Below are 27,777 nucleotides of genomic sequence, written 5' to 3'. Positions count from 1 at the left end.
TATGTAAAGTTAAAAAATAAAAACAAAATAATTATCAAACGGTTTTTTAGTTGAACTTAATAGTTTTCGGGTTATTTCTTTATTTATTAAGGAGTTTTCAAATATTGGCTTTGAGTTTTTAGTTTTCATTTTCATTTTCATTTTTTTTTCTAAATTGAAAGTAGTTATTGATAACAAGCCATGGATTTGTCAATCGCCTACTCTGATCCAAAAAGTATCATAATTTTTACCTTTTGTTTTTGTGCTTTGATAAATATGGCTTGAATATCATTGGTAATGATAGAAACTGGTGTTCGTTTTGTTGATGTTTTCTGATGATAAAATTTAGGTGGCTTCAATTTTCCAGGAACCAAAGAATCTGTGGGTTTTGGTTTTCTATTAACAAGAAACCCAAATTTTCTTTTAAATGTAAGGGGTAATGTTAGAAATTGTTGTTTCTCTACGTTAATAAGAAAATATTATTTGACAATTTGGTTTGAGAGACAAAATTTGACATAATACTTCATAATGTCATATCAATCATCAATTGTAATTTGACTGTTATAATTTGACATTTCTATTGGAGATGGTCCAACTCATCATCTATGAAAACATAACTTAATGTTAGGCTTGGTATACAAGAAGAAAAGAATGCCACTAAAAAGGGATATGATTACTTCAAGGATTACATGCATCAATTCCTATGACCTTGATCTTTTATGTTGTAGCCCTAAGTGTCGCGGCTGCTGCTGAGGTTTAACTGGTCTTTCAGGCTCTGGCTATGTTGAGCTTGATAATGATGAAGGTGTGATAATTGATAATGATGATGGTGATGATTTAGAAGGAGATGTCAATGATGAACCGGAGGAAATGAGGCAATAATGTCGATGATGATGACAATGGGGGATGAGTAGGAGTACTCGTTCGAATCGTTGGTTATGTTCTAAATGATTTTGTCACTTGTATTGGTGTTGAGCAAATCCTCAATAATTCTGCACTAGATGAGCGAGTGTGAGAAGAATTGGTGTGCCACCTGCTTACCAACAATATTCACCCTTCATTTGGCTGCGTAAAGCCTGACGATGATCAAGGTGTGATAACCGATGATGATGATGATTTGGAAGAAGATTTCGATGGTGAAATGGAGGAAGATGCAATAATATCACTGATGATGACAATGGAGAACGAATGGGCATTTCCTTTCAAATAGTTGGTTATGGTCTGAATGGTTTTGTCACTCATATTGATGTTGAGCCAATCCTCAATAATGTTGCACTAGATGAATGAGGGCGAGATGAGTTAGTGCACCACTTGCTTGCCAACAATATCCACCTTACCGATCAGTATAACACTATATATGTTGTGCAACAAGGTTTGGATGAGAAAATTGATATGACCTTGGAAGAATTGCAGGATGAAATTTGTTGGTTTGTAGAGCCAATTTCCACTATATAAAATGAGAGTTACATTGTACATAAATGCTTGTTTCTAGAGAGGTTATGGTTTGACATCCTTCTATAGTGAAGGTGAATGATCATTTTTTTTATAAAAACAAGGGTTTCCTTCACCTTTTATAGATATCATAGGCTAAGTAGTGATGCCCAAATATTAAGGCTTAATATATGGTACAACATGAGTCCCCCAAGTCTTCAGTCGAGAGAATCTTTTGGCTGAAGACTTCAAAGTGACTAGATGTCGTCGAGAGCCTGTCATTAGCATGAGGCTGGTAATGATGAAGGCGTGATAATTGATGATGATTTAGAAGGAGATGTCAATGATGAAATAGAGGAAAATAAAGCAATAATGTCAATGATGTTTACCATTAATATCTACCATCCCAATCAGTATGACATTATATATATTGTGCAACAAGGTTTGGATGAGGAAATTGATATGATGTTGGAAGAATTGCAGGATGAAATTGGTTGGTTTCTTATCTTTGAACTTCTACGTATAATTGTAGCCGGCCCCACACTTAACCCTAGAATGGTATATGTCATCCTATTTCATGCATAAAAACTAGTGGGTCATAGATTATAAACAATTGGGATATTACATAGTATGAAGACGCAAATAAAGGCGTGATAATCAATAATGATGATTTGGAAGGAGATGTCGATGATGAAATAGAGAAAAATAAAGCAATAATGTCAATGATGATGACAACAAGGGACGAATAGGAGTACCCATTCAAATAGTTGGTTATGGTCTGATTGTTTTATGAGTAATGCTCATTCCTAGTAAGTTGTCATTTTTTGTATGTTTCAGGCAATTGAACTTAATTCTGTCTAAGTTGGTGCATAGAGATGAGGATGTCAAGTTAAAATCTAGCAGTAAGGTTGAAAAGCCTCTGCATTTCGTCTCTTATACTGCAGCCATAGGAGTTGCAGCAGCTGCCGTGACAATGCCAGTTGGCCTTGCAGACCCTGATGATGATGAAGGTGTGTTAACAGATGAAGATGACGGTGATGATTTGGAAGGGGACGTCAATAATGAAATGGAAGAAGAGGAGGATGATAATGGTGATGATGGCAATGGGGAAGGAGTAGGAGTACCTGTTAAATTTGTTGGTTATGGTATGCACGAGTTGGTCGCTCGTATTGATCTTGAACAAGTCCCAAATGTTGCTACGCTGGATCAATTAGTGCAAGATGAGTTGGTTCATTACCGACTTCCCAATCATATCCACCCTCTTAAGCACTATAACATTATTTATGTTGTGCAACAGGGTCTGCATCAAATCAATGACATTAGAAGAAAAGAAGGATCAAGTTGTTTGGTTTCTAGTCCTTATATTCCTCCATGGAATTGTAGCCTAACCCATTCTTAACCCCATATGGGTAGATATTGTCACATATCATGGTCCAGATTGCCAGGTTATAAACCAATTAGACATTACACGGTATGAAGATGTAGACGACTTGCTGCTCAACCTATAAGTTGTTCTGGAACAATAGTTCAATATAATAGAGGTGGAGTTTCATTCAACTTGCATAATCGATTTACCGCTTCATCCAAACGACGAGAGAAATCTTGTTGAAGTTGGTGAAATCCAACCTTGGATCATTGCAATTCAAAGAATATTGGAAATTCGTGTAACGATTAAGAATAACGGCGGACCTCCCTCCCCTGGCACCGAAGATAGTATGATTGAAGATTGAAGATTGACTGACTGACACAGAGTTTTTTGCACAATAGTTTGATGATTTCGTTTTCTGCCAATAGTTTACTGACGATAATGAAGGTGATACTTGATGATGATGATTTGGAAGAAGATGTCGATGGTGAAATGGATGAAGATGCAACAATGTAGCTCATGATGACAATGGAGGAGGAGTAGGCATACCCTTTCAAATAGTTGGTTGTGGTCTGAACGGTTTTGTCACTCATATTGATGTTGAACAAATCATCAATAATGTTGCACTAGATGAATGAGCGCGAGATGAGTTGGTGCACCACTTGCTTACCAACAATATCCACCTTACCAATCAGTATAACATTGAGAAAATTGATATGACCTTGGAAGAATTGCAGGATGAAATTTGTTGGTTTGTAGAGCCAATTTCCACTATATAAAATAAGAGTTACATTGTACATAAAGGCTTATTTCTAGAGAGGTTATTGTTTGACATCCTCCTAAAGTGAAGGTGAAAGATCATTTTTTATAAAAACAAGGGTTTCCTTCACCTTTTATAGATATCATAGGCTAAGTAATGAGGCCCAAATATTAAGGCTTAATATATGGTACAACATAAGTCCCCCAGTCTTTAGTCAAGAGAATCTTTTGGCTGGAGACTTCAAAGTGACTAGATGTCGTCGAGAGCTCGTCATTGGCAAGAGGCTGGTAATGATGAAGGCGTGATAATTGATGATGATTTAGAAGGAGATGTCGATGATGAAATAGAGGAAAATAAAGCAATAATGTCGATGATGCTTACCATCAATATCTACCATCCCAATCAGTATGACATTATATATATTGTGCAACAAGGTTTGGGTGAGGAAATTGATATGATGTTGGAAGAATTGCAGGATGAAATTTGTTCGTTTCTTATCTCTGAATTTTTACGTATAATTGTAGCCGACCCCACACTTAACCCTAGATTGGTAGATGTCATCCTATTTCATGCACAAAAATCAGTGGGTCCTAGGTTATAAACCATTGGGGTATTACTTAGTGTGAAGATGCAAATGAAGGCATGATAATCAATGATGATGATTTGGAAGGAGATGTCAATGATGAAATAGAGAAAAATAAAGCAATAATGTCGATGATGATGACAACAGAGGACGAGTAGGAGCACCCGTTCCAATAGTTAGTTATGGTCTGATTGATTTTGTCACTCATATTGATGTTGAGTAAATCCCCAATGATGCTACACTAGATGAGTGAGTGTGAGATGAGTTGGTGCGCTTACCAACAATATCCATCATCTCGATCAGTATGACATTATATATGTTGTGCAATAAAGTTTGGGTGAGGAAACTGATATGAAGTTGGAATAATTACATAATAAAATTGGTTGGTTTCTTGTCTTTTAACTTCTACGTAGAACTGTAGCTGAACCCACACTTAACCCTAGATTGGTAGGCATCGTCCTATTTCATGCACAAAAACAAATGAGCCTTAGGTTATAAACCATTGGGATATTACGTAGTGTGAAGATGCAGATGACCTGTTGATCAAATTGGGAGCAGTTATGGAACAAGAGTTTAACAATATCTTGGAGGGGGCATATCATTCAACCTACATCATTTGTCTACCCCTTTATATGAAGAGAAGTCTTGTAGAAGTCAGTGAAATCGAACCTTGGCTCATTGTAATCCAAATGATAAGGAAAGTCCATGCAACAGTTTAAAATGACAATAATAATGACGGATCTCCCCTAGCCCCGGAGATAGTATTGTTGAATAAGAGTTAAACATATCTTATAAAGTATCATGCAACATATTCTCTTGTTTTTAATAACATGACTATACCCTAAACCATCGAAAACATGACATGTTAAGATTATTATACTACTGATTCAGACGATAAGTTTTACACAAAAAAAAAAAAAAAAAAAACTAATGAAAATAGCTTCAAAACTTTGAGTTTTAATGATAAGGATAAAATAAAGGGTAAAGTAAATAGTATCAGGATTGATTTTTTAGTGTAAAAATATGTTTTTTTCGTTAAAGTGAACAGTACCGGTAACCTAACTTGAGCAATTTCTGGTCATTTACTAATGGCTTTTAAAGAGAGAATATCTGGTTTGAGGTTTATAACTACAATTGCTGATGATGAAATTAAGAAACCAACAAAATACAATGTTTATTATTCTATAGAAAATCTGAAAGACACTAGCATTCGAACAATTACTATTTACTAAAGCAATAATTATCTTTGCCTAATTGCCTGGGCAATTATTACCTTGGTAGCGTGAGAGTGCTCTTATACCAATTTATCAGGATTATGTATCCATCTCATGATACACGACTCAAATAAACTTAGAAATATGCAGAGTGTTTTTTTGTCAGGCCACAAACAGAAAGACTACATCAGAAACCTTTACAAAGAATATTACTACTCTAAGGTGAAAGTAACTTAAATGAGACAAGTATGCTGCTACCATCACGTTTTGATGCGAGCACTCGATTTTGATCCCACTTTACTCCTTGGAACGTAAAGTCATCATTTTGTTCCATAAAACTCCATTTCGATGCCACTTTACACTGAAACTCAAAAGTAACCTTAAAATGTTTTATAAAGACAAACTATAAAATGTTTTATAACATAAGTGCCCCGATGGTCGTCTGGTCCATTAATAGATATATAACAATAGTACACAATAGATTCATAACGTAAAGGAATTAACTTGGCTCAGCAATTCCTCCTCAAGATCATTTTACGTAAAAAATTGTTAATAAAATATAAGATGGTTTAGTCACTGGAATGTATAATAACATATGGATTGATCATGTCAAAGAATTACAAAACGTCTATCTACTCACTACTGTTGATTGACTGAATAATCTTACTTACAAAAAAAAAAGGATCTTACTTTAAATTGATTTTTTTGTAATGATGACATTTACAGAGCAATGTATAATATGAACAGTTCTAATTATAAACATGAAGTTTCGTGAATCAATCACAAAGTATATTGAGGAGCAGCCAAGCCTTCTAATGTAAAATGAACTTTCGCATTTTCTTTATGTAGAATTCATCAAGCCTAGGTAAACACAATAAACACCAACCTAAAATGAACAAACTCATCACTCCTTTTAGGATCGTAATATTATTTCAAGTAGCTATTTCATTGGTGAATCCCTGCTTTCTTTCAAGATGCTTTTGCTACCCTACAAAAATTTCAAGATGCATTTGTTAATCATCATAATATTAGAAATTCACGATCAAATTAGCTGAAAAGGAGAAAACAAGGATACAATTGAGGCTCTTACAAATTTGTCACGCACCGTTTAGAGGAGTTTGTATTTCTGCTCTTTTTGTTTTCATCCATATACTTGGCTGCTGCAGTTTCTTTATCTCTAGCCACTGCTTCTCTCTTCATTTTCTTAAACTCTACATCCATGGCTTTTGTCAGCGCATCCACCTTTTTCATCAGCATCTAAGAAAACAGTCGTAACATGCACTCAGTACATGAATGGTGGGAATAGACACAAAGTAGGGGGTGCATGGGAGGAATATGTTGTTAATTTCACCTTTATTTCTTCATCCTTAGCATTCATATCGCTCTCCTTGGCTTCGCAATGCTTCCTTAAGTTTAGGACCTCCTTCTGAAGCCTATCGTAGAGAAAACCGGAGACCATATCTTCACTTTCAGGGTTGGTACTTATCTTGTTGTGCGAATCCTCATTGCCACCATCTGCAGCTTTAATGTCTGCGGCAGCAGTTTTATCATTGTTGTTTTCAGTATCAGTATTAGTATTTTCCTTCATTTCTGTGTTCTCCTTTTCACCACTATCAACAACTTTACTTCTAGATGCCCATAAGCTTTTCTTCAACATATTTTCTCCAGAACCATATTTTTTTCTAAAGCTGGTCGCTCTTTTTAGCCCTCCAGCTGTTTCGTTGTCTGAATGTGGCTGTCGCTGTGGAGAGCTTCTACTGACCGTGGAACCCCGCGGCTGTGATGTCGATCTCTTTGCTGAACCACCGTTGCTTGTCAGAAATCCTAAGAAGTTACTAGATTTTTCAGGTTTTGGGGAACCACAAAATAAATTAGGATTACAGGAGAAGCTCGAAACATGCTTTAACCCTTCCTCGAGCGTCTTTAACCTCAACTTCATTTTTTCCTGATGTAACATTAGAATTGAAGAATGAAAGATTCAGGTGGATAAATGGCAAAGCATTTAGATGGAGTAACAAGAAGATTGCCAAGATTATATTTTCACCTTGAGTTGTGCTTCTGCCTTCGCTGTTCTGTCCGATATAGCTAGCTTGTCTCTCAACCGTTGCATCTCTCCCTGCATATGCAAAGCAATAATTGTCCTCAAATATTTTATTTTATAGTGTTTGGCATTTTCTTTTCTTTCCTGAACAGGAAATACCTGCATTAGTCTTCTCTCTTCCAGCCACTGTTTCACGGGCATAACTTTGTCGTTGTCATCCTTCCACTCATTAGCAATCACAGTTGCTACCCGGTTTGCTGAAACTTTAATTCTTGCTAGCTCTCTCTCCAGAGTTCTCTTCTCCTCCTGTGTAATTCCATGAGGCAACTGTTAGTACTTTGATTAATTTCCCAAATTCCAAAATTGTCGTGGAAGTAAATATGTTATGTTTATGTCCCTTCAAATTAATCATATGTACCCATGAAACGTACATGTAATTCTTCTGCCTGTCGTTGGTAGTCACGAATAGCATTGGCTGCAGCCCCACCAGCTAAAACGGCCTCCTCAAGTTCCTGAATGGTTTGACTAAGCTTCTCAACCTCTAAAACCTTTTGGCGGTTTGTTTTTTCGAGGATTCTGTTTTCCTCCTGCATATGGTATATTGATTGGATTGAATACTCGTACTTAATTATTTTCGAGAAATGAAATAGGATCTGATGCAAAGTCATGCCTGGCAGATCTCAATCTGTCTCCTCAATTCGAAGTTTTGGTTCTGAACCTCTTCAACTATTAGAGCCCTTTCTAGTGCACTTTGCAATATCCGTTCTGCTTCAAGAAGAGCTGACTCTTTTGTCTTGGTAAGGCGTTCCAACGCCTTCTTATCCTCCTGAAGTGCCGCAATCTGAAAAGGTGAAAAGGGGAGGAAAAATCCTTTCAGTGTGAGCAATCAAATGGGGTTAGTTTAGGGAATAATTCTCCTGAGTTTCTACCTGATTCTTGTACATTTTGATTTCAGCTTCTAGAGGAGCAATGAAAGACTCGAGAGGAAGAGATTCATCGTCCCTTCGATTTGCATGTACCCTTCTAAGAGTTGATTCAGCAGCATATTGTGCAGCCAATGCATCTCTCTTCTCATCTATTAGTTTCTTGATTTCAAGATTCTGCATTTTATCATATTTGGTTTTGCACATGACATAGTAGGGTGATTACTGACAAAAGTTCATCAGACATAAGGATACCCGAAATTCGAAAATCTCAGTAATCAAACACACCTTGTGCTGGAGAAGACTTTCTGTGACTCGGTGTTTTTCGTCCAATTTCTGTACTTCATTTCTGAGCTGGAAAATGTAATAACGAAAAAGAAAAAAGGATTCAGTCGTTTTCTAATGAGTAAGTTCAATGTGTTTGTGCGTTTTCAGTGACTTGACATGTCTGTACATATTTCTTTCACTTTCAGTACCTCTTCTGCAGCCTTATCCTTTTGAACTTCGGTAGCTCTGAGAGCCTTGATCTCACCATGAGCAATCCCCAACTCCCGACTCTTTTCTGCAAGTTGAATTTAACAAACTCGTATTAAATTTGTATTTTGAAGACTTTTTTTTGTTAACTTTTAGTAGAAGGAAAAAGCATATCATATACCAAGAATTGAATTGGCAACTGCAGAACACTTAACAACAGAACCATCAAATCTTTTGACACCAGAGTCTTTGAGGCTAACAATTATTCTTTGTATTCATAGTCCTTGTAAGGTATCACATATATAACTAGACCAGTGGATCACCTTTTGAAAGCATTGTTCATTCGAGGAATATAAAGAAAAGTTTACGGGACTATATATAACTAGACCAGTGGATCAACTTTTGAAAACAATGTTCATTCGAGGCATATGAAGAAAAGTTTAGGGGACTATATATGTACATAAAGATAAAGAATAAATAGAAAACAATAAGCTCAAGTCATTTTTCAGCACCCGGAATTTAGAAGTCATCATATCTTTATTACTAGGTAAATATAGCTTTCTTATAAAACCCTATGCTCCTCCTATTGAAACTCAACTCCGTAAATAGCATTCAATATCATATATGAAAAACCAGTTCAGTTCACAGAAGAAGCAAAAATAGTCTGGAAAAAGTGCGAAAGCGGGAGGAGGAGAGAGGGACCTTTGAGTAGGTTGTGCATCCGATTGAGCTCTAACACAACAGGGTCTGGATGGACAAGGGACAGCTCATCTCCTCCAACTCCAAGTTGTTCTTCATCATAACCCGCCATTCCGATTTCCGATCGGCTTATGTTTTGCTAGGCAGTTTAGAAATAGATAGACAAAGAAACAAAGTGCTGTAATCTCCAAAGCTTAGCTAATTAGCGATGGATATTATTCAATGTGGGGGATTGAATGTGGTTTTTAATGAGTAGATGATGTGTGAGTTTTAAGGAATTGAGCGTAAAGAGTGGGATGATGAGATATGGACTTCCCTTGCTGGGAACCAACTTTTGGATATTCAAGTTAGAATCACAAATCTTAGCCCGGCCAAACCGGCTGTTATTCTTCCCTCCTAATTTTGACAGTAACGGTTACTTTTTAAACATGTACATATTATTAATTTTGAGGTTTATCTCTTAATTTTGATTTCCAACCGTTGTGATTTGTGATTGATGGTGACTCTTTGCAGCTGTGAATTCCTCATATGTATAATTATATTTTAATCCAAGTGTTGCATTTATATTTTCTACCACCTAATCTATGATTATAATTACGTTTGGACCGTTCAAGGATTGGCATACACCATATTGTTAATTAAAGAGTGATTAGTGCATCTGTTGGTGCCATTTGGTGCAACCTTCATCTGTTGAAGCGGTTTTTTTCTCTTTTATTATGTTGAAAGATCAACAGCCAATAACAAGACATTGACCGATTGATCAATAAATCGATTAAAGTGTATGACCCATCCATTAGATTAATTAGATTAAGCGGTGATATAAAATAGGTACCCTAAACTATGCAACGAAAAGAAAACATGTTAAAACCTCATTTTACAATGGTCCTCTGAAGTCGTTTGCAAATGATAACAAGTAAGGAAAATAATTAGGGATTGTCATGATCTAGCTACAAGATGGAAAGCTCTTGTTTTGGTGTAATTTAATTGCTTAAGCGCTAAAACTTGCTTAAACCTTGCCAACAATTTTACACTCATAATCTTTCCTTGCAAATAAATGATAAACGCCTTGAATATAGGCCAAGAAAATGAGGTAGTTGTGATGACCATGATGATGGCATGAGCTGAAAGGGACCAACTAAAGTGGCTTGAACGAACAAACAAATTCCTATTCCTACAGAAAGTCTCCCTCGCATCTTTGCTTAAGAAATTATGATTAAGTTGGTAAATGTGGATTATATTAGTTAGTCAGGACAATGCGTCTGCTCTTAAGTTCGTATTCGAATCGCTTACTTAAATAAATTAGGCTGGTCTGCCCATATGGCAACCTTGGACATTTCCATATTTTTTTTGATCAGGCAACAAAGGGAAGATTTCACCTAAAAACACCCCTTTAAAAAATGGAGAAGCACCAATGCAAAATGAGTAAATCCTTAATACAACCAAAACAGTCAAAAGGGTTGTTGATTAGCATATGATTTTGTGTGGAGTTTTGTTTTATGCGAATCATTTTTCAATTGAATTCTTACTCACTATGTTGTTGTGTGTTCCTTTCCTTTATTGGTTTGCAGACTTGGAGTAGGTAGATAGGTTCACAATATACTAGAGGATTGAAATTAATCAATTTTATACAATTTGTCATGGTATATGTAGAGGGTCGAGAGGTTGATTAGCCTTATTGCTGTGAGTTAAGTCAGTTGATTAAAGTAATGTGTCTTATTTTTTACAATTAAGTTTGAGTCTAATTTTCTGTAAATATCGCTTTTTAAAATAAAATGTGGATTATCTCGACTAAGGGTCAGGCTAAAGTGCTATTACAGATCCAAATTTTGGGTGAGCTCATAAGTCATAAACAAACAAAGGCTGAAAGTATGAACAAGTCGGGTGTGGGTGTCGGGCTCCCACTATTTTTTATTAACTTTTTAATTGATGAAAATAGATGTTTAAAAACAAGACATTGGCGAAAATGATTTATATTGTGAACGTTGTGAAACTTTCCAATAGCGAATTGCTTTGGTAATAATTTTTCAAAAACAAAAAACTAGGACAACGCATATTACATAATTAGTGTGTGTGCACGTGCAATACAAGTTAAGAACTTAAGGGGACGTTTGTTTGCCCTCACTAAGTTGGACTGGACTAGACTGGACTAGCTATTAGTCCAATACTGTGTTTGTTCCATGCTGGGACTAACATTAATGAGACTAAAGGGGACTAGCATGGACAAAACCCTTCACTAAGAGGTCTTAGCGAGACCCCCCAATAACCATGTGACTAGCTAAGACTATCCTCTCTTTCTCGTCCTCGTCATGCTCAACGACCACTCTCGACAGAGTCCTCGTCATCTCCGGTCACCTAGATCAATCATTAACTTTCCGACTCTCTTTTAGATCCATTTCACAACCAACTTTCATACAAAATATACCAAATTGAAGCTGGGAGTGACAAGATTACGATTTTACCTGAATCGAGGCCAAAATGTGGTCGAATGTGGCTGGAAAATGGCCTGGAAGTCTCGGCCTGTTTGGGCTTCTTCAAATCCATGACAGATTCGAGCATTCAAAGCTAAGATCTCGGTCCAGGGATGGTGATGAATTTTTTGGCGGTGCTAACTTCATCCAATTTAACGAGGAAATGGTAGGAAAAAATGAAGAAAAAGATAAGATCATAATAAAATATTAATAATTTATATATTAAATAATATAATATTATAATTTGTTATTATCCAGCTTCTTAGTCTAATACTGCACCAAACGCTTCACTAAGTTAGTCCAGTTTAGTCTAGTCTAAGCCAGTCCAGCTTAGTCCTTGAAGCTAATCCAGTCCGAGATAGTCCTGCGCAACAAACGCCCCCTAAGTGTTAGTGTAAGACCAATACTAGACTAGAGGCCTCATGTTGCCTCTCTGCTAAAACTTTGTGATTGATGCATGAGATATGAAGTTTTTGGACAGGCAGCTTAATAACATAATTATAGTATAAAGTAACATCCGAGTGAAATATTAGTACCATATCATGTCCATCGTTACATCTCGATCATAAGGCACCAGTCCAACAGATTCCACTTAATGTTCTCCCCACTCTTTCAGGCGTGCTTCATCATTTGTCAAATTACTTGGAAGTTTCCTGAGCAAATATTCCAGAGCAAAGGCATCAAGGAGTTGAGCGGAAAGGGTGGGAGGAGAGTCTTCCTCCATAGAGGGATAGGGAATGAGTTTGTCGCTGTCGGTGAGGAAGTGAAAGCGGTTGAACAGGAAATGGAAACTTGAAGGAGGATTTAGGTTTAGGAGGTTCAAATTCAAATGTGGCGATGAAACAAACACATACGACTACATGTGAGGCATGTATGGTCATTTACAACCAGTCAGCAAATACTTAGAAATGAATCAGGCACAGGCAGCAAATATAACAATTAAAAAACTGTACAACCTTTTGCAAGGGTCGAGTTTGTAAATATTTAGTTTATGTAAAGGTCGAGTTTGTAAATATCTAGTTTATTGCCAGTTCATTCGAGATTAGCTTGTGATTACAAATTAAGGTTGTGTTTTGTTTAATCATCTAACATAAATTTTGAAATACTAATAAATCGTATGACGTGTAAATGCAGAAACCCCTTAGGCCTTCAAGTTATAATATATGTTTCCTTAATTTTTTTCTTATAATAAAAAGGGAATCAACTTAGCCAGCCCATATATAACAATAATCTTTCATGAAGGGCATAACCACAAAGGAGAAAAACAAAGATGCCATTCCTTTCCTTGTTACTAATCATCACTCCATGCGAAAAGTAACCTACAAATCAAATAAATGGACAAAGCATCCATGTCAAAATAATCGTTGTGCCTAATGACTAATGTGCCCTTCCACCAGATTTTCACATCCCATTTTCATATAGGTAGATGATGTCGATTAATCAAGTGGAGGGGGGCAAATCCTGGAATAAAAGAAACAATGAGAATTATGAACTCAGTTGAGGATAATATTCTGGGAAAGAGTCAAGGACGAAGCAAAGTTTGAGAGATATAACCACATGCTTCTTATTCTTCGACAAGAACCTGAGTTATAACCCTAATCTCTCTCTCTCTCTTCTCTCTCTCTCTCTCTCTCTCTCTCTCTAGAGTTGAAAGTTGTGATTGTTATTGAGAAAGCAAGCCAAGGCCGGCCGCAATGGATATCTCGCCACAACTTCTGCAGTACCGATATCATTTTGTCAAAGCAATCTTTGTTTCGCTAATATTTTCTTTAATGTTGTATGCAGCCCCTAGGATTCTAACCATTTTGGGTTACTTTTGGCCTCTCTTTGCCTCCACAACAATATTTTTGGTGGCAGTAATCGCCTTTGGTGGTGTTTCACAGCTGTCGACAGAATCACACGGTGAAGCACAAGGTCAAGGAATCATAGATTATGTTGCTGGCCAGACAGACTACACATTAGTTTCAAGCTGTTTATAATATTTCTATTTCTGATAATTAATCTAATTTCAATGCAATTAAAATGTATATATTCAGGAGTAATAGTCCAAGGCAGTTGGGTTAATACTTATTTGTTGCATACGCGATTGAAATATGAGGCTGCTGAAATTTGTGACTTACTCATTATTTATATTCATCAAATGTAGCATGCAGCAACATAACTAGTGAATGGATGAAATTTGTGACTTACTCATTATTCTGGTATTCTCACTCCACTTTGCATGAAAACCCCCCACATCTATTGATTGCACGGGTGACTAAATAGAGATAGATTCAAGTTATTAATGGTGAACCGCAGCCAGTCTAGAGATCATTTTTTATTCGTGTTTCCTTTTAAGTTCCAAAGATCAATAAGGCAAATTAAACAATCTACCAATCTCAAGAATAAACAATTCTAAAATTCTTCTAAATCTTATCCTCCTGCTCTTTTCTCATAATCAAATCAAGTCATCCAAAAGAAATTTACAATCCAAGCGAAAAATTCAAGTCTACAGATTACAGTACGTGCAATTGTGTTCAATAGTAGTTCAAGTTTCTAAATAAATTTGCGTGGCAATGGGCCTCCTCATTTTACGAGCTCCCTCCTGGAATTCTAGAGATAACAAAGAAATGAAGAATATCAATAAAGGCAACTATCTCCTCCAAAACGACAGCGTTGTCAAGTTACAAAAATCCTAGCTAAATCGAAAGGGGCGCACTGGACAAATTGTATGAGTTCAGCAGCCAAAAGACGGAAAAAGAAAATTAAGAAACTTATCAATAGAGAGTCAAATTAAGAACAGCTTGTTCAATTAAAATGCCCCATCAATGCATCATTACACAGCAGGGAAAATATTCACAGCTATGTATAAGTAAACTTGATTCTGTTGTCATTATTATATTTGTTGATAGTGCTTTCTGTAAAGTAAATTTAATTACTTAATGGAATCATGAAATTATAGAGAGCACACTATTACCCTGTAATTAATTTTCTTTTGGGGTGGCCTATTGATCTATTAGGTTTCCAAAATGGAACGAGAGGCAAAGCAACAAGGAGAGGAAAAAGCTTTATATGCGAGTCGAACACATCCTAGTAAAAGGGATAGGGGAGTGATAGACGTCAAAGAGGAACTAATAGCAAGAAATCATGTGATGCAACATCTGAAGAAGAAAGTGCCTTCAACTATTGAATTTGTATGCATGTACTAGTGAATTCAATGCTTGAATTATATAGACATGGTAACATGCGTGTTGCGGAATTTATCTAATACTAGGCTTCTACTTATGGTTAGTTGTGTGAGCAAACAAACTTGAATAGAGACATGGTAACTTTGACTTTGTTTGTTTGTGTATCTTTTTATTTCATTAGATTTTTCTGTTAAACCGAGTCAAAGTTTCCGGTCCTACGAAGTTAAGTTACACAATCTTTATTTATTGATTCAGAGGATAGGGTGGAGGGGTAGGAAGGAGGATGTGTGTCCAACTCTTACCTTGACTTTGATTTTAGTACGTAGTATGAGAAAAGCTTTTGGTATTTTCCGTTGATATTTACTTTTCCCTCATAATGCTTAATGTTGTACGTAGCTCGGATGCGTTATTATGAAACCCTAGCTTTTTCCAAAAGTATAATTTAGAGAGGAGAAGGTTTAACTACACAGAAATAATTAAAGAAAGAAAGTAAGGCTCTATACGCCATGTGAATTTTAGAGTCGTCATAGTTCATGTCAGTGCTAGGCATATCAACTTACACTTTTAAGTTGTTGGTTGAGATGATATTGATATTAAATCAGATGTCGTCAAAGTTCCTGAATGATCAATGTCAAGTTTCTTGAACGTTTCCATCAGCAGTGCAATATCTTCCTGGTTGATCTTCCCCATCTCCTTTAGCTTATATACGATAAACTCTGCCGCACTGGTACATAGATGAATCCAACAAGCTCGCCACATGAGAATTGATATATCTTAATTGTTTACAAATAATAAGATAAAACATGCATGAGGATTGTAAAATATTTCATACCTAACGACTTTATCATGATCAAGATCTGCTTCCTCAAGATCCGAGGGTGTTAATCTCCGCGTAAGAGCCCACTTCACAAGTGATCTTTGCCTTCTTTCAGTGCATAGTTCAGCAAGGTAGAGAAAGAACTGTGCCAAACAAATGGTGCTGCTCAGTATCCAAAAAACAGCGAAAATACGACCAGCTCCCGTTGAGAAGCTCTCGTCCCCATAGCCTAGTGTAGTAATAGTGGAACAAACACAATAGAAAGCATCCGTAACTTCCAGATTCTCAACTAGACATAAGAAGACAGTTCCTGCTATAATAAGAATCAAAAGAAGGATTCCGACAGTAATACATTTGAATTTAACTTTTTCGGTCTCAACCTCCTTAAGAAGCTCCGGTGGCCCAACTTTTTCTCGAAAATGTATGGCTCTAACCAAAAGGATTTCCTGTTTCTCTACAAGGTAATCTGCTGCCTTGCCAAGAATTATGCCAACAAGGGCCATGCCGGTGAACACATAAACGCAAGCAACTAGCTTTGCCAATATGCTATTTGGCACAAGGTCCCCGTAGCCAACAGTGCTCATTGTGACTACACACAAGTACATGGAGTCCAGAATTGCATTCGTTTTCTTACCCTTTATCTGATGCCTCATCAGGAAAAAGCAAAATGTGCCTCCACCAATGTATGCAATCAACAACAAGATTACTTGCCTTAGACTGAATTGTGGTTTTACATAGACTGGATCACAATCTGCAGGATATTGAGATTCCACTTGGTTTTGTTGTAGGCGGTTCTTGAATGATGGACATGGAGTAGTGCTAATGCTGTATAGGCGATTTCTTCTTCTCTGGACAACATTCGTTTCATTATTGTGTTGAGAATTATCTTTCTTTTCAGAAAGTAAGGTTTGTTTAACATCATCGCTAAAATCACTAGCCATCATATTTAAAGCATTACATAAAAGTTCATCTGGTTTAGCAACGACCTGCAGTATACAGAATCAAAACGACATAATATTTCCCAAACCAAATTCTTTAATATGAATTGAAACACATTACTTTAGTCTAAAGAAGCTGGCAAAATTGCACTGTAGAAATGAACAGTGTTTTGTAAGACATTTCAGTTTATTTACAAGACTACCACTGGCCCTCTCTGCCGTTAGTCTTGATGCATACGTGTTGATGATCGTGGGAAGGAAGAACGATGGTAAAGGCGGTCTTTTTCGTTTCCTTCTCAAACCCTCCTTGCCTCTTCCGTCTCACAGACCCGACGAGAACGACACAGACGGTCTCGCGTCCATCCTATCCTCCTCTCACCGCCGTCTGCCTTCCCTCGCCTATGTCGTCTTACTCCATCGTTTGCGTCATGGGGGCCCATGCGTGGTTTTTTGGGTGGGGATTTCAGATTTCAAGGGGGAGAGAGGCTGTGCTTCGTTTCGATCTGGTCTTGGTGAGTATCGTGATCCCAACTCTTTGTTATTATTAGTTCAATTTCTCTGTTCGAGTCACTGCAGAGTTTTCTGTCACTCAAAAGCAGGAGTCGCTTCAGCTCTTCATTGTTCAGCAGCTGCACCAGAAACGATTTGATTTGATTACGAGTCTTAATCTGTTTGAATAATTATATATATTGTTTGGCTGTCTGCTATACAAATTACCACAAAACAAGAAAGATTTAGTCACAAGTAAATAAAACTATAATTCTCTCTTAATTAATGCTGCAAAATCTGTGTTGGGTCAATAATTGCAAGCTATTTTTTCCGAGAAACAATCAGATTATTGGATCTAAGTTGCTAATTGTTTTAATTTTGAGGCTTCAATAAAATCAGCACCCACAACTGGAGGTGTCAAGAAGCCTGACCGCTACCGACCTGGAATCGTCGCTCTTCGGTAAGTCTTCAACACAATATAGTTCAAATCCTCTGAATCATGTTCTTGAATTTTACAATTACGTATCGTGTTCTTTGCATTTCGTTATCCGAACTCTATTCGTTGAATTTGGTTACCTAAATCGTGCCTAATATTTGATGTGGCCAGTGGCTTTGTTGTATGGCTGGCTGATGTGATTTGGGAGTGTTTTTAGTTAATGGGAGACAGGGGACAAAGGCGTGGGGCAGCGAAGTCACGTGGAATTAGGAATTTAGGATAGTAGAGTATTTGCTAATTTATAGGATTAGAAGTCTTCCTTTAGTTTTGTCTTGGTGTGATGAAAAAGAAAAAGGGTGAGTAATTTTAACTCCTGTTTAAGGTAATAACATGTGAATTGTTCTCAGGTATATTGGAACTAAATTTTTCATGATGCTCTTTCCTTTTCTTCTCAGTGAAAAAACATACTAAAGCAACAACATTATGGTGGTGGGAATAAGCGTTCTCAGGTATGTATGGATGTGTGATATGAATTAGCTGACTGGTGTTGAAACATCAGTCAATAAAAAACAGATAGGATCTCAAATATTATACATTAATCCATACATAATGTTTTTGTTATCCGCCCTGCATCAAGATGAGAAAGGCCTTCTTTATTTCGGGCTCAATTATTAATGGAAAACTCATTCATATTTTTTCATAGAAATTCCATCATTATGCACTGCTGTTTAATTGCTCTTTTTGGGTTTTCTAGCCAAAAAGTAGGTCAGTGTATATTTATTTAGCTCCCCTGATTTTCATTTTTAATTTATTTTTTGTTTGTTTTGTTGAGTGATGCAGTTTGATCGAATCAGGTTGAATTGAATAATCCTTGAAGTGACAAGAAGGAGCTGATTGAGCAAGTAATAATTCTTAATTACTTACATGTTTTCATTTTAATTTATGATTTGATTGGCCCTCATAGAAATTTCGAGCTCCATAATTGTTGGACCATTGATGTGTTATGAGTATTGATTAGTGTAGTTGTGTAAATATAGTGTATGGGTGTTAGATGATCTCAGAAGGGAAGGGGTATCCCCTTCTTCTTTTTTCTCTTGAACTCTCTCTATCACAAAACTAAAACATGGCCGCCAGTTTTCTTATCCTTTAATCGCCGATCTCCTCAGGTTTGCCTCAAGCCGGTGAAGGAATCAGGGTAACAGAGCCCAGACTATAAGAGGTATTTCACATCCCTTAATTTTTATTTTATTTTATTAATTTTAACCAGATCTGAGAATTTCTAAGTCATGGATCTATGAATAGTGTGTGTTGAGTCTCTGAGCATCTCTATTTTTTTTTTTTTTCATCAAATGGTCTCTGTAGTGTCTCTATGTGTTTGTGCATCCATGTATGAATATGGTCTCTGCAAGCTCATTATTGTCCTGGGAAACCACCTAAATTATTGATACCTTGCTTTCTACGTACAATGTTATCAAGTTCTATTTTCTAGATTTCTGATTTTGGGGGGGAGGGAGTGCTAATATAGTAATTTTCAGGTATTTTGTGTCTTTTGGGTAACTTTGTGATATGCAGTTGATTTTAGGAATTGATTTATGGTGGAATGCACTGACATAAGTTATTGTTTTTGTTAATGCAGATGACGGAAATTGACCCGAGTTCATACTGAAACAATATGATTATTTTGGTTATGGTGAGAACTCAGAACCCTTTCTTAATCTTTCCTGTTTTTGGAATTGAGAAATTGGGTTAATTTTATGATGATTCACCGAGAGTTTGTTAATCGCTTTAATGCATATGAGATAGGGTTTCTGCTTTGTAGGATCTATTTATGGTCTTTAGAAATTGCTTGATTTGGTATTGTCAAATGGTATATGAATTTCCATGTTCACTTTGTCAGTATGTTGTTGTAGTAGTTTAATTGGATGCGATATAAATTGAGGTGTTGACATGAAATTGGACACAGGTGGTTTTCCTTGATTTCACGGGATAAAGTTGTAGTTTGATTTAGGCTATTAATGATAACCAAATTAAGTTGAATGAGTTGTCACAATCAGAGACGGCTGATGGCATTTTGAACTGCTTAGATACAACTGAAGTGGAGAAGGATAGCTCAGTGGCTTCCTAAGGTGCAATGCTACTTCAGAATGCTTTAGTTCAGAAGCCGGCAGAATCAAATGACAATCTTGGGCCAAGAAAGAAATCATTATCTGATATTGGGAACCTACTGGTATGCTTCATTATCCTTTTTGAACCCTGCTTTATTTTTCTTAAAGAACTAAAATGTTTTATAGTGAGTACTTTGTTCTCTGCTCTATTAATTTTCTTACCCTTATATGGGACTGTTTGCGCTTCAGAAGTATTTTTTTAAGGTACTTATGACTCCTAATTGCCATTTTGCATTCAAAATATACTCTTATTGCTTGCTGGGGTTTACCCCTTGGAGCATTTCATTTTGTTTCTCCTTACTCTCTGACTAAAACATTTTAAACCCTATATAGGTGAATGCAGACGCTGCAAAACCTGCCTTAAAGAACTGTAGATGCTGAAGACAAAAAAGAAGCAAAGGATACATTGCAAGCATAAGGTTGAGATATGGAAGAGAACATTATTCTTCATTTGCCTACGCTTTTTACTACAAATTTGATTTAAATGCTTGAAACTTACGGTGTCATATCATAATTCAATACAAATATATTTGGATTATTGGATAAGCATCGGCCAATTGGAAGGTTATTGACTTTTCTTATAAAGAAATCAAAGTCATCTTCTCATTTTTTACGTTGAAGATTTGGTTGCATTTTAATATTTATAGGCCAAGATGAAAGAAAAAGATTAGGCTAATTGTTTATGAGCCCCTAAAATCTATAGTGACCTATTGGAAATTATATGATAATTTAGATGTCCTAAAGGTTAACGTGCCAAGTCGTTATGCTGGCACTATTCTGTTTTAGTATTTGTTGGATTAGAATGTACTCATTGTTTTAAGTGAGTATTATTTTTGAACTCTTATGGAGCTTCTTTGGCATGGCAAGTTAAGTTGCATATCCTTTTTTTCGTTAACGGAATTCATTATCTTGCTATATTGGCAATTAGCAGTGTGTGACAATTGGTAAACTGTACGAATACATGTGTGGAAGTTTGAATTGTACAGATGAAAGTGAATTTTAACAACTCTAACGATTGAATTTGTAACACAGTTTAGCAATTTTTTTCAAAAGCTAACTATTTCTGCCAAATACTCAAGTATTATGTCTTCTACTTTTCTACTTTCCTTTTTCTGTGTTTTCCCCATGTAGTAGGCTGATTACATGAAACAATGAGTATAATACTGATGATGCTATATGATCTACAAATGAATGGTTTCTTATAGCATGCATATCCATATATAGCAAGCAAAGTTTCACTTAATTGGTTATTATATTTGATTTGAGTTAAACTTGAATTTCTGGATTTTGACTTTTAGTTTGTTTCTCTGTTGCAGAGTTGGCTTCATTTCATTCCAGTGACTCTTTAAATAGGTCCAAGAACTCACTAAATAGGTAATTGTCTTATATCTTCTTCCCTCTTTGTGTTTATATTTATTTTTCCTCAGTTGTGTTCGAATATGACAAACAAGAACTACAAGGGCAGCTAAGAATATCCAGCAATCCATTACCGGTTGAACAATTAATTGGCCATATATCTTAGTACAGTTAGGTCAGGTTTTTGGGGATGGTTGTCTCTCTATATATTTGTTTCATTTTCTCTCATTTTGGGTATTCTTCTCTGTTCTGTGTATTTATTCTTTGTTTTAAGGTCAGTTGCTTATTTTTATTTTATGTTTTTTTTTTGTGGGTTTTCAATTCGTTAATTTGTGACTTTGTTTAGATTTTAATTTCTTCTTTCGTTTATGATTAAATCGATGTTGGGTTTTGGTTGTTGAAAATATGATTTTTTCTGCTTAAGCTTCTTGGCATTTTTCTGGGATTTTTAGGCTTTCAGTTGCAAGGGTAACAGAACCCTAAAATCCCAGAAATCGGTATTGGTATTTGTATTAATGAATTTCCATTTCTCTCCCAAAACAATTTGTTAATTGAAAATTGTTTTCTTTCTGCAGAAGGTGGTAGTGAAATTGGATTTACATAACAACAGAGAAAATAAAAAGGCCTTGAAAGCAGTCTCCAGCCTTACAGGTATCAATTTTTTCTTTTAAGCATGTTGGTTTAATTTGGCTCCGTGAAAAACTTAGAATATAATAAAAATGTAAAAACAATTCTGAATTATTTTTCATTCATCAGGACCCACTAAGTTCTTTGTATTGGTTGATAAGTTAATGAAAATTTGTCAAGTTTTATGTTTTTATGTATGCTTATTGTGTATAAAATGATCAGTGTCTGTAAAAATTGAACCTTTGGCTTATTTCTGTTCAAAAATTAAATTTTTCGATCTGCTTTTTCATATTGTGGGATGATTATTTTGTAAAAACTTGACCTTTGGCTCTTACATGTGTAAACCTGAGGATTTGGAGTTGCTTTCTTTGTTGGTTATGAATTTTAGGTGACTAAATTGGTGGTTTCGTATATTAAGTTAAGTTACAAAGTAGATTTTTCCTTCGTTTTGGAAAAGTGTGTAGCGAAGTTCCTGTTCATTACAATATTATGATTTTGATAAGAGCTTTGTCTACATGTTTTTTGTTGAGTAATGGTTTACTTGGTTAGAAGAAACTCTTTGAGGTTATGTTAAAATCTATTTTGTGGATGAATCTAATTAGTTAAATTTGTCGGGTTTAAGTTATGTAAGAAATTTAATTGCAAAGTTGAGTCTTTTTTTTTCTGAGTTATGTTAATAATTCTACCTAAATTTTTTGTAAATTCATGGTTGGGTTTAAGTTATATTATTAAACATGGATCATTAAAGTCTCAGTACAACTGGATGTTTGTTTACTTGCACAAATTTTTTGTGCATAGAAGTTTGTTTCTGCTTCTCAGGTTCTTTGTCGCCGTGTTTATTATTTGTGTTTTTCTTTATTCATTTGGGCTGTCTCAGTGATTGAAGATCTTAGTCAAGGTTCTTTCCCTATCATTTCAAGCTAGATTAGCTGATGAGTGATGCTCTTTGTACTGGTGCAGTATCATTGGTGCTCACTTTGTATTTTTCCAGTCACTATATATCTGCTCAACTCTTGGGGGTCAATTATTTGCCAGTAGGAATGTTTAATTGCTTGATCAATGATTTCGATTCAATTTGAAGAAGAAATAGTACTTTTGTTCACATATGAGTAAGATGTCTCAATTGTTCATTGATTCTTAGGTGCTATGTCTTTTTAGTTGCTTTTTGTAGAAACTATTCATGCCTATTGCGCCTAATACATTCAAGTCCCGCGGCAACGCGTGGGCATATTTTCTCGTCATTACTAAAGACATAAAAATAAAAATTCAATTAAACTCTCCTGGTTGTAAAAATAGAATGACTTTCTTTATCTAAAGACATAAAAATAAAAATTCAATTTCTTGCTACCTTACCTAAATGACACTGAGCAGAAAGAAAAAGAGGATTAAAAGTATCTCAGAAGCCTCAAGATCTTAATCCAATATTTGCCTCAATCAAAGAAACGCGGACCGATTGGATACCCGGCAGAGAGAAGAAACTGAGAAAATAAATGCATGCTCAACATATCATTACTAATTACCAAGCAAAGAAAAAATGCAAGAAACTTTACTAATATTTTCTATGTCGTAGTTACACAGTGGTAAAGAAGCAACCAAGAATCACTCTGGTGCTTCCAACTGGGTGGATTTAGACCGCTAAGCGACTTAGTGGCATTTCAAATCCACTTGGACGCGTCGCATGATTGACTCGTACTTGTCCACATCTCATCACGCCAAAAGTATATGTGTGAAGTTTGTTTCAACTATTCTATTTCAAGCGCTTAAATTCGTCTTACAAAGGTACGAGGGTATCGTTTGATACGTACCTTTGTCATTTTTACGGAAACAGTCATTTGACAATACAAGGGCTGGGTAAGACATCGGATCCAGTTCAGACTAGTCAAGAGGCCCGACCCATTTAATTTGCTCTCATTACTTGTGAAATGCTGTGTCATAGCAGCTGGAAAAAAGGAGAAAGGAATAGGGACACTCAGCTGTGTGGAGGAAGCTGAAGACGGAACAAGGGTTTTGGCAAAGCCTCCCTCTCTCGTAGTCATTCTTTCACTGGGTACGTGATTCTTCATCATCCCCTTCCATCCTTGCTCTTTTATTCCATTCGATATATTTCTCAAAATTGTTATCTTTTTAGTTATCTGGGTCTGATTTTCGTTCTCCAATCTGTTGTGTTAAACCCCTTTTCCGTGTCTGTGCCATTTGGTTGCATATGTTGTTAGAGTGTATATCCTAACAATTAGAAGAGCCCATTTCTGATTTCTTTCAATTTTTTATTTTGTTAAAGGGTTTGTGGTTATACTGCGATGCGAGCTAGCTTTCTGGGTCGCTCAAAGGATTTTCAGAGTAGGTAAAGGTTGAGTCTTGGAGTAGGAGACTGGGTGTTGATTTTGAAGTGTAATTAATGACTTCTATCCCATTGAAAAACATATGGATTAGGCGGCAGCAATGCCCCTGTGGGGATTGGAAATGCTATGTGACATATAAGGGAGACTCTGAAGAGGCATCATCCATAGCATCCCAATTGGTTAAGAATGATAGTACAACATCGGAAGCTATGGTTTCCCCCTATGTTGGAATGGTGTTTAAGAGTGACGATGATGCGTTTGAGTATTATGGCAATTTCGCTAGGAAAAACGGTTTCTCAATTAGGAAAGAGCGGTCTCGACTTAGCCCACAATTGGGTATTTATAAGCGTGACTTTGTTTGTTATCGTTCCGGGTTTGCACCCATGAAGAAGAAGCCTACAGGGGAACACCACAGGGATAGGAAGTCAGTCCGCTGTGGATGCGATGCAAAAATGTATTTGTCCAAGGAGGTCGTTGATGGAGTTTCTCAATGGTTTGTTGTGCAATTCAGTAATGTCCATAACCATGAACTTTTGGAAGATGACCAAGTGCGACTGCTTCCTGCTTATCGTAAAATTCATGAGGCTGATCAAGAGCGGATACTATTACTTTCTAAAGCTGGGTTCCCCATACACCACATAGTGAAGGTGTTGGAGTTGGAAAAGGGGATTCAAGGTGGACAGTTACCCTTTTTAGAGAGGGACGTTAGAAATTTTGTTCAAAACCGTAAGAAAGTTGTCCAAGAAAATGATGCTTTGCTCACTGAAAAACGGGAGAACGATACATTGGAACTTCTTGAGGCATGCAAAGGGACAAAAGAAGCGGACGAAGATTTTGTTTATGATTTTACAGTTGACGAGAATGATAAGGTTGAACACATTGCATGGTCATACGGTGATTCAGTCCATGCATACACTATGTTTGGTGATGCAGTTTATTTTGACACTTCATATCAGTCAATCACATATGGCGTGCTTTTTGGAGCATGGCTTGGCATTGACAACCATGGAAGGACCATTTTCTTTGGTTGCGTTCTTTTGCAAGATGAAACACGTCGTTCCTTCTCGTGGGCTTTACAGGTTTGCTATCCAATACACCCACTTTACCGATTTTAGATTAGCTGTGTCTTTGTATCTGTCCACTTACAATGATTTTTACTTCTTTCATACAGACTTTTGTTCGTTTCATGAGAGGGAGATTCCCACAAACAATTCTAACTGATCTCGATCCTGAGCTTAGAGATGCAATAAGAAGTGAATTACCGGGCACTAAGCATGTCATTTCCATTTGGGATATTCTTCCCAAGATATCTAGCTGGTTCTCTGTTTCACCTGGACCACGCTGTATAGAATTTAAATCTGAGTTTGATGAGTTATATCGGCTGGAGAGTTCCGAGGATTTTGAGCTTCAGTGGAATCAAATGATTTCAATGTTTGGGCTTACTACTGATAAACATATTGCTTTACTTTATTCATTCCGGGAATCCTGGGCTCAATCCTATATTAAGGGTTACTTTCTTGCTTGTATGGCAACGACAATATATTCAAAGTCTGTAGATGCATTTTTCAAAGGAATTTTCAGTGCACAAACATGTTTGCGTAGCTTTTTCGAGCAGGTATATTGGTTAATAACTTTTATGCTTGATATATGCCTATAATTCTTTAATTGGTATGGTTTCTTATGCTTGAACACCTTGCAGGTTGGTATTTCTGCCAATTTTCAAAATCAGTCACATCGAGAGATGCAGTATATGCATATTAAAACAAGCATTCCTATTGAAGAGCACGCAAGGAGTATTTTGACACCTTTTGCCTTCAATGCTTTCCAGCATGAACTTGTGCTCGCCATGCAATATGCTGTATCTGAAATGGCCAATGGGTCATATCTTGTGCAGCATTTTAAGAAGATTGAGGGAGAGCGTCTTGTGATATGGATACCAGAAGAGGAACAGGTCCACTGTTCCTGTAAAGAGTTTGAATCTTCAGGATTGTTATGCAGACATTCTCTACGTGTGTATGTGGTCAAGAACTACTTTCAGCTTCCTGACAAATACTGTTTAAATAGATGGCGGAAAGAAGGCTCGCTTGATTATTACGATGACCACATTGCTCGGACTAGTGATGAGGAATGGTTTCAAGATTATCAATGCCTTACTGATACCCTGTTAACAGAATCATCAGTTACAAAGGAGCGTTCTGATTATGTTCACAGGGAATTGACAACACAGCTCACAAGGATTCTTAATGAGGTTAGAAATATGCCAGAATGTGAAGGAGTAGCTATGGATCTGACATTTTCCCCTACTGGCTAATTTGAAGCTGCAGTAGGTCGTGTGTACTGTATTGGTAACAAATGCAAATGCAACTGCAACATGTTTTGAGGAATTGGGAGTACAGTCAGAGGTAACGAAGTTATGATCCCGAGGAAAGGCGATGGGACAATATGACTTTGCATTCGATTTCTCTTGTTTCAAGCGGAAAAGTGTTAACATGTTGAGAAGGGATAATCAGAATTCAGAAGCACCTTGAAAAAAGACTTTGTAACTTGCTGATGTATGGTATGATAAGATTCACAACAAAGAGGATGTGGAGAGAGGTACTTACCTAAGGTGATGTACTCTGTATATACATTGGTAAAATTTAGTTGGTAAAGCAGAGTTTCTTCTAGTTTTTGTGCTCTTGCCCTTTCTTTCTGGATAGCTTACCAAGCCTTTAGGTCTACTAATATATTGCGGCAAACAGTACTGGAACTGCTGGCATGACACATCTTTTTGGGCAATTGCCACTCGCATCTTGTCATTGTCTCACGATAACGGAAATCCCTTGTATTGGGCCACGCTGATCCCACCTGCAATGCAGTGTGAGAGATTGTTGTGGTCAGACATTCCTACTCATGATTTGCCCCATCTAGTTCTAGATTTTTCCCTTCATAATTGATTGAATTGGCAGGATGACGCCAACCAATTTCATCGATCAACATTGGATAGGGGCCCCTACGTACAGTACACTACCCTACAGGGAAAGAGAGGAGATCGAGAGAGTCCGAAGTGTCGGTGATATTAGTCATCTTAACAGTGTATATAGGAAGCAAGAATGAGAGTGAAAGTTGAAGCGCATCGAATGGTCGGTTTTCACACTCCACAAAACTAGTAGATGACAAAAAGGCAAAAACCAATTTGCCATGGAATGAAAACATGGTCATCCAATCCATTAATTTAATATCCTAATATCCAATCCACTAATAATTTAATATCCTAATAATTTGCCTATTTGTCAAATAATATCTGATTTCATTTTATTGTTAATGATACATGGATCTCGAATTTTTACATTCATCATCCGTGTATTTACACGCATTTAGACTAATCTTGGCCATTCAATTCATCAAATGAACTGAATGAGTTCACGTCATATTATTCTCTTATTCAGCATGATAAGGTGCAAACATGTATTATGTTATAATATAGCGTGAACTCATTCAGTTAATTTGATTATTTCAATTACCA

At 36.5% G+C, this 27,777-nt stretch overlaps 3 protein-coding genes and 1 long non-coding RNA gene across 5 annotated transcripts; 2 read left to right on the top strand and 2 right to left on the bottom strand.

Annotated features, from left to right (window-relative positions):
* Positions 1 to 5,917: 5,917 nt before the first annotated feature.
* On the bottom strand, positions 5,918 to 9,693 carry LOC103926517 (microtubule-associated protein 70-5). Of its 2 annotated transcripts, none has more exons than XM_009335656.3 (11): positions 9,474 to 9,693; positions 8,774 to 8,859; positions 8,586 to 8,651; positions 8,304 to 8,474; positions 8,045 to 8,215; positions 7,806 to 7,961; positions 7,534 to 7,680; positions 7,378 to 7,449; positions 6,685 to 7,278; positions 6,424 to 6,590; positions 5,918 to 6,321 (listed from the first exon to the last, which is right to left on the bottom strand). In XM_009335656.3, the coding sequence occupies exons 1-11, from the start codon at positions 9,580 to 9,582 to the stop codon at positions 6,303 to 6,305; spliced, it is 1,758 nt and encodes a 585-aa protein (XP_009333931.1). In that variant the 5' UTR covers positions 9,583 to 9,693; the 3' UTR covers positions 5,918 to 6,302. The 2 variants fall into 2 exon arrangements, with proteins under 2 accessions (XP_009333931.1, XP_009334569.1); XM_009336294.3 differs by having other exon boundaries at positions 6,439 to 6,590.
* Positions 9,694 to 15,669: 5,976 nt separating this feature from the next.
* LOC103930035 (two-pore potassium channel 1-like) lies at positions 15,670 to 16,863 on the bottom strand. The gene is made up of 2 exons (XM_018642922.2): positions 15,938 to 16,863; positions 15,670 to 15,829 (listed from the first exon to the last, which is right to left on the bottom strand). The coding sequence occupies exons 1-2, from the start codon at positions 16,861 to 16,863 to the stop codon at positions 15,670 to 15,672; spliced, it is 1,086 nt and encodes a 361-aa protein (XP_018498438.2).
* Positions 16,864 to 17,764: 901 nt separating this feature from the next.
* On the top strand, positions 17,765 to 22,146 carry LOC103956638. Its single transcript, XR_007257737.1, has 9 exons — positions 17,765 to 17,809; positions 18,241 to 18,294; positions 18,626 to 18,687; positions 18,952 to 19,004; positions 19,422 to 19,475; positions 19,870 to 20,012; positions 20,284 to 20,369; positions 21,267 to 21,324; positions 21,882 to 22,146. It is a non-coding gene; the product is annotated as an uncharacterized LOC103956638 (long non-coding RNA).
* Positions 22,147 to 23,701: 1,555 nt separating this feature from the next.
* On the top strand, positions 23,702 to 26,941 carry LOC103927973 (putative protein FAR1-RELATED SEQUENCE 10). The gene is made up of 4 exons (XM_009337301.3): positions 23,702 to 23,980; positions 24,212 to 25,351; positions 25,444 to 25,887; positions 25,972 to 26,941. The coding sequence occupies exons 2-4, from the start codon at positions 24,329 to 24,331 to the stop codon at positions 26,581 to 26,583; spliced, it is 2,079 nt and encodes a 692-aa protein (XP_009335576.2). The 5' UTR covers positions 23,702 to 23,980; positions 24,212 to 24,328; the 3' UTR covers positions 26,584 to 26,941.
* Positions 26,942 to 27,777: the final 836 nt, after the last annotated feature.

The sequence above is a fragment of a genome, unplaced genomic scaffold (assembly GCF_019419815.1).
Source record: "Pyrus x bretschneideri cultivar Hongxiangsu unplaced genomic scaffold, Pyrus_bretschneideri_v1 Contig19, whole genome shotgun sequence".
Classification (NCBI taxonomy): domain Eukaryota; kingdom Viridiplantae; phylum Streptophyta; class Magnoliopsida; order Rosales; family Rosaceae; genus Pyrus; species Pyrus x bretschneideri.
The sequence above is the reverse complement of the archived record's forward strand: the minus strand, read 5'-3'. Positions and strand labels throughout refer to the sequence as shown.

Excerpts from the sequence above, each read along its gene's own strand:
- LOC103926517 (XM_009335656.3), bottom strand. The coding sequence starts at position 9,582 with ATGGCGGGTTATGATGAAGAACAACTTGGAGTTGGAGGAGATGAGCTG. Across the intron at positions 7,962-8,044 it reads GACAGATTGAGATCTGCCAG|GAGGAAAACAGAATCCTCGA; the intron begins GCATGACTTTGC and ends TACCATATGCAG. Across the intron at positions 6,591-6,684 it reads CTAAGGATGAAGAAATAAAG|ATGCTGATGAAAAAGGTGGA; the intron begins GTGAAATTAACA and ends CTGTTTTCTTAG.
- LOC103930035 (XM_018642922.2), bottom strand. The coding sequence starts at position 16,863 with ATGGCTAGTGATTTTAGCGATGATGTTAAACAAACCTTACTTTCTGAA. Across the intron at positions 15,830-15,937 it reads GATCATGATAAAGTCGTTAG|TGCGGCAGAGTTTATCGTAT; the intron begins GTATGAAATATT and ends TCTATGTACCAG.
- LOC103927973 (XM_009337301.3), top strand. The coding sequence starts at position 24,329 with ATGACTTCTATCCCATTGAAAAACATATGGATTAGGCGGCAGCAATGC. Across the intron at positions 25,352-25,443 it reads CCTTCTCGTGGGCTTTACAG|ACTTTTGTTCGTTTCATGAG; the intron begins GTTTGCTATCCA and ends TCTTTCATACAG. Across the intron at positions 25,888-25,971 it reads TGCGTAGCTTTTTCGAGCAG|GTTGGTATTTCTGCCAATTT; the intron begins GTATATTGGTTA and ends AACACCTTGCAG.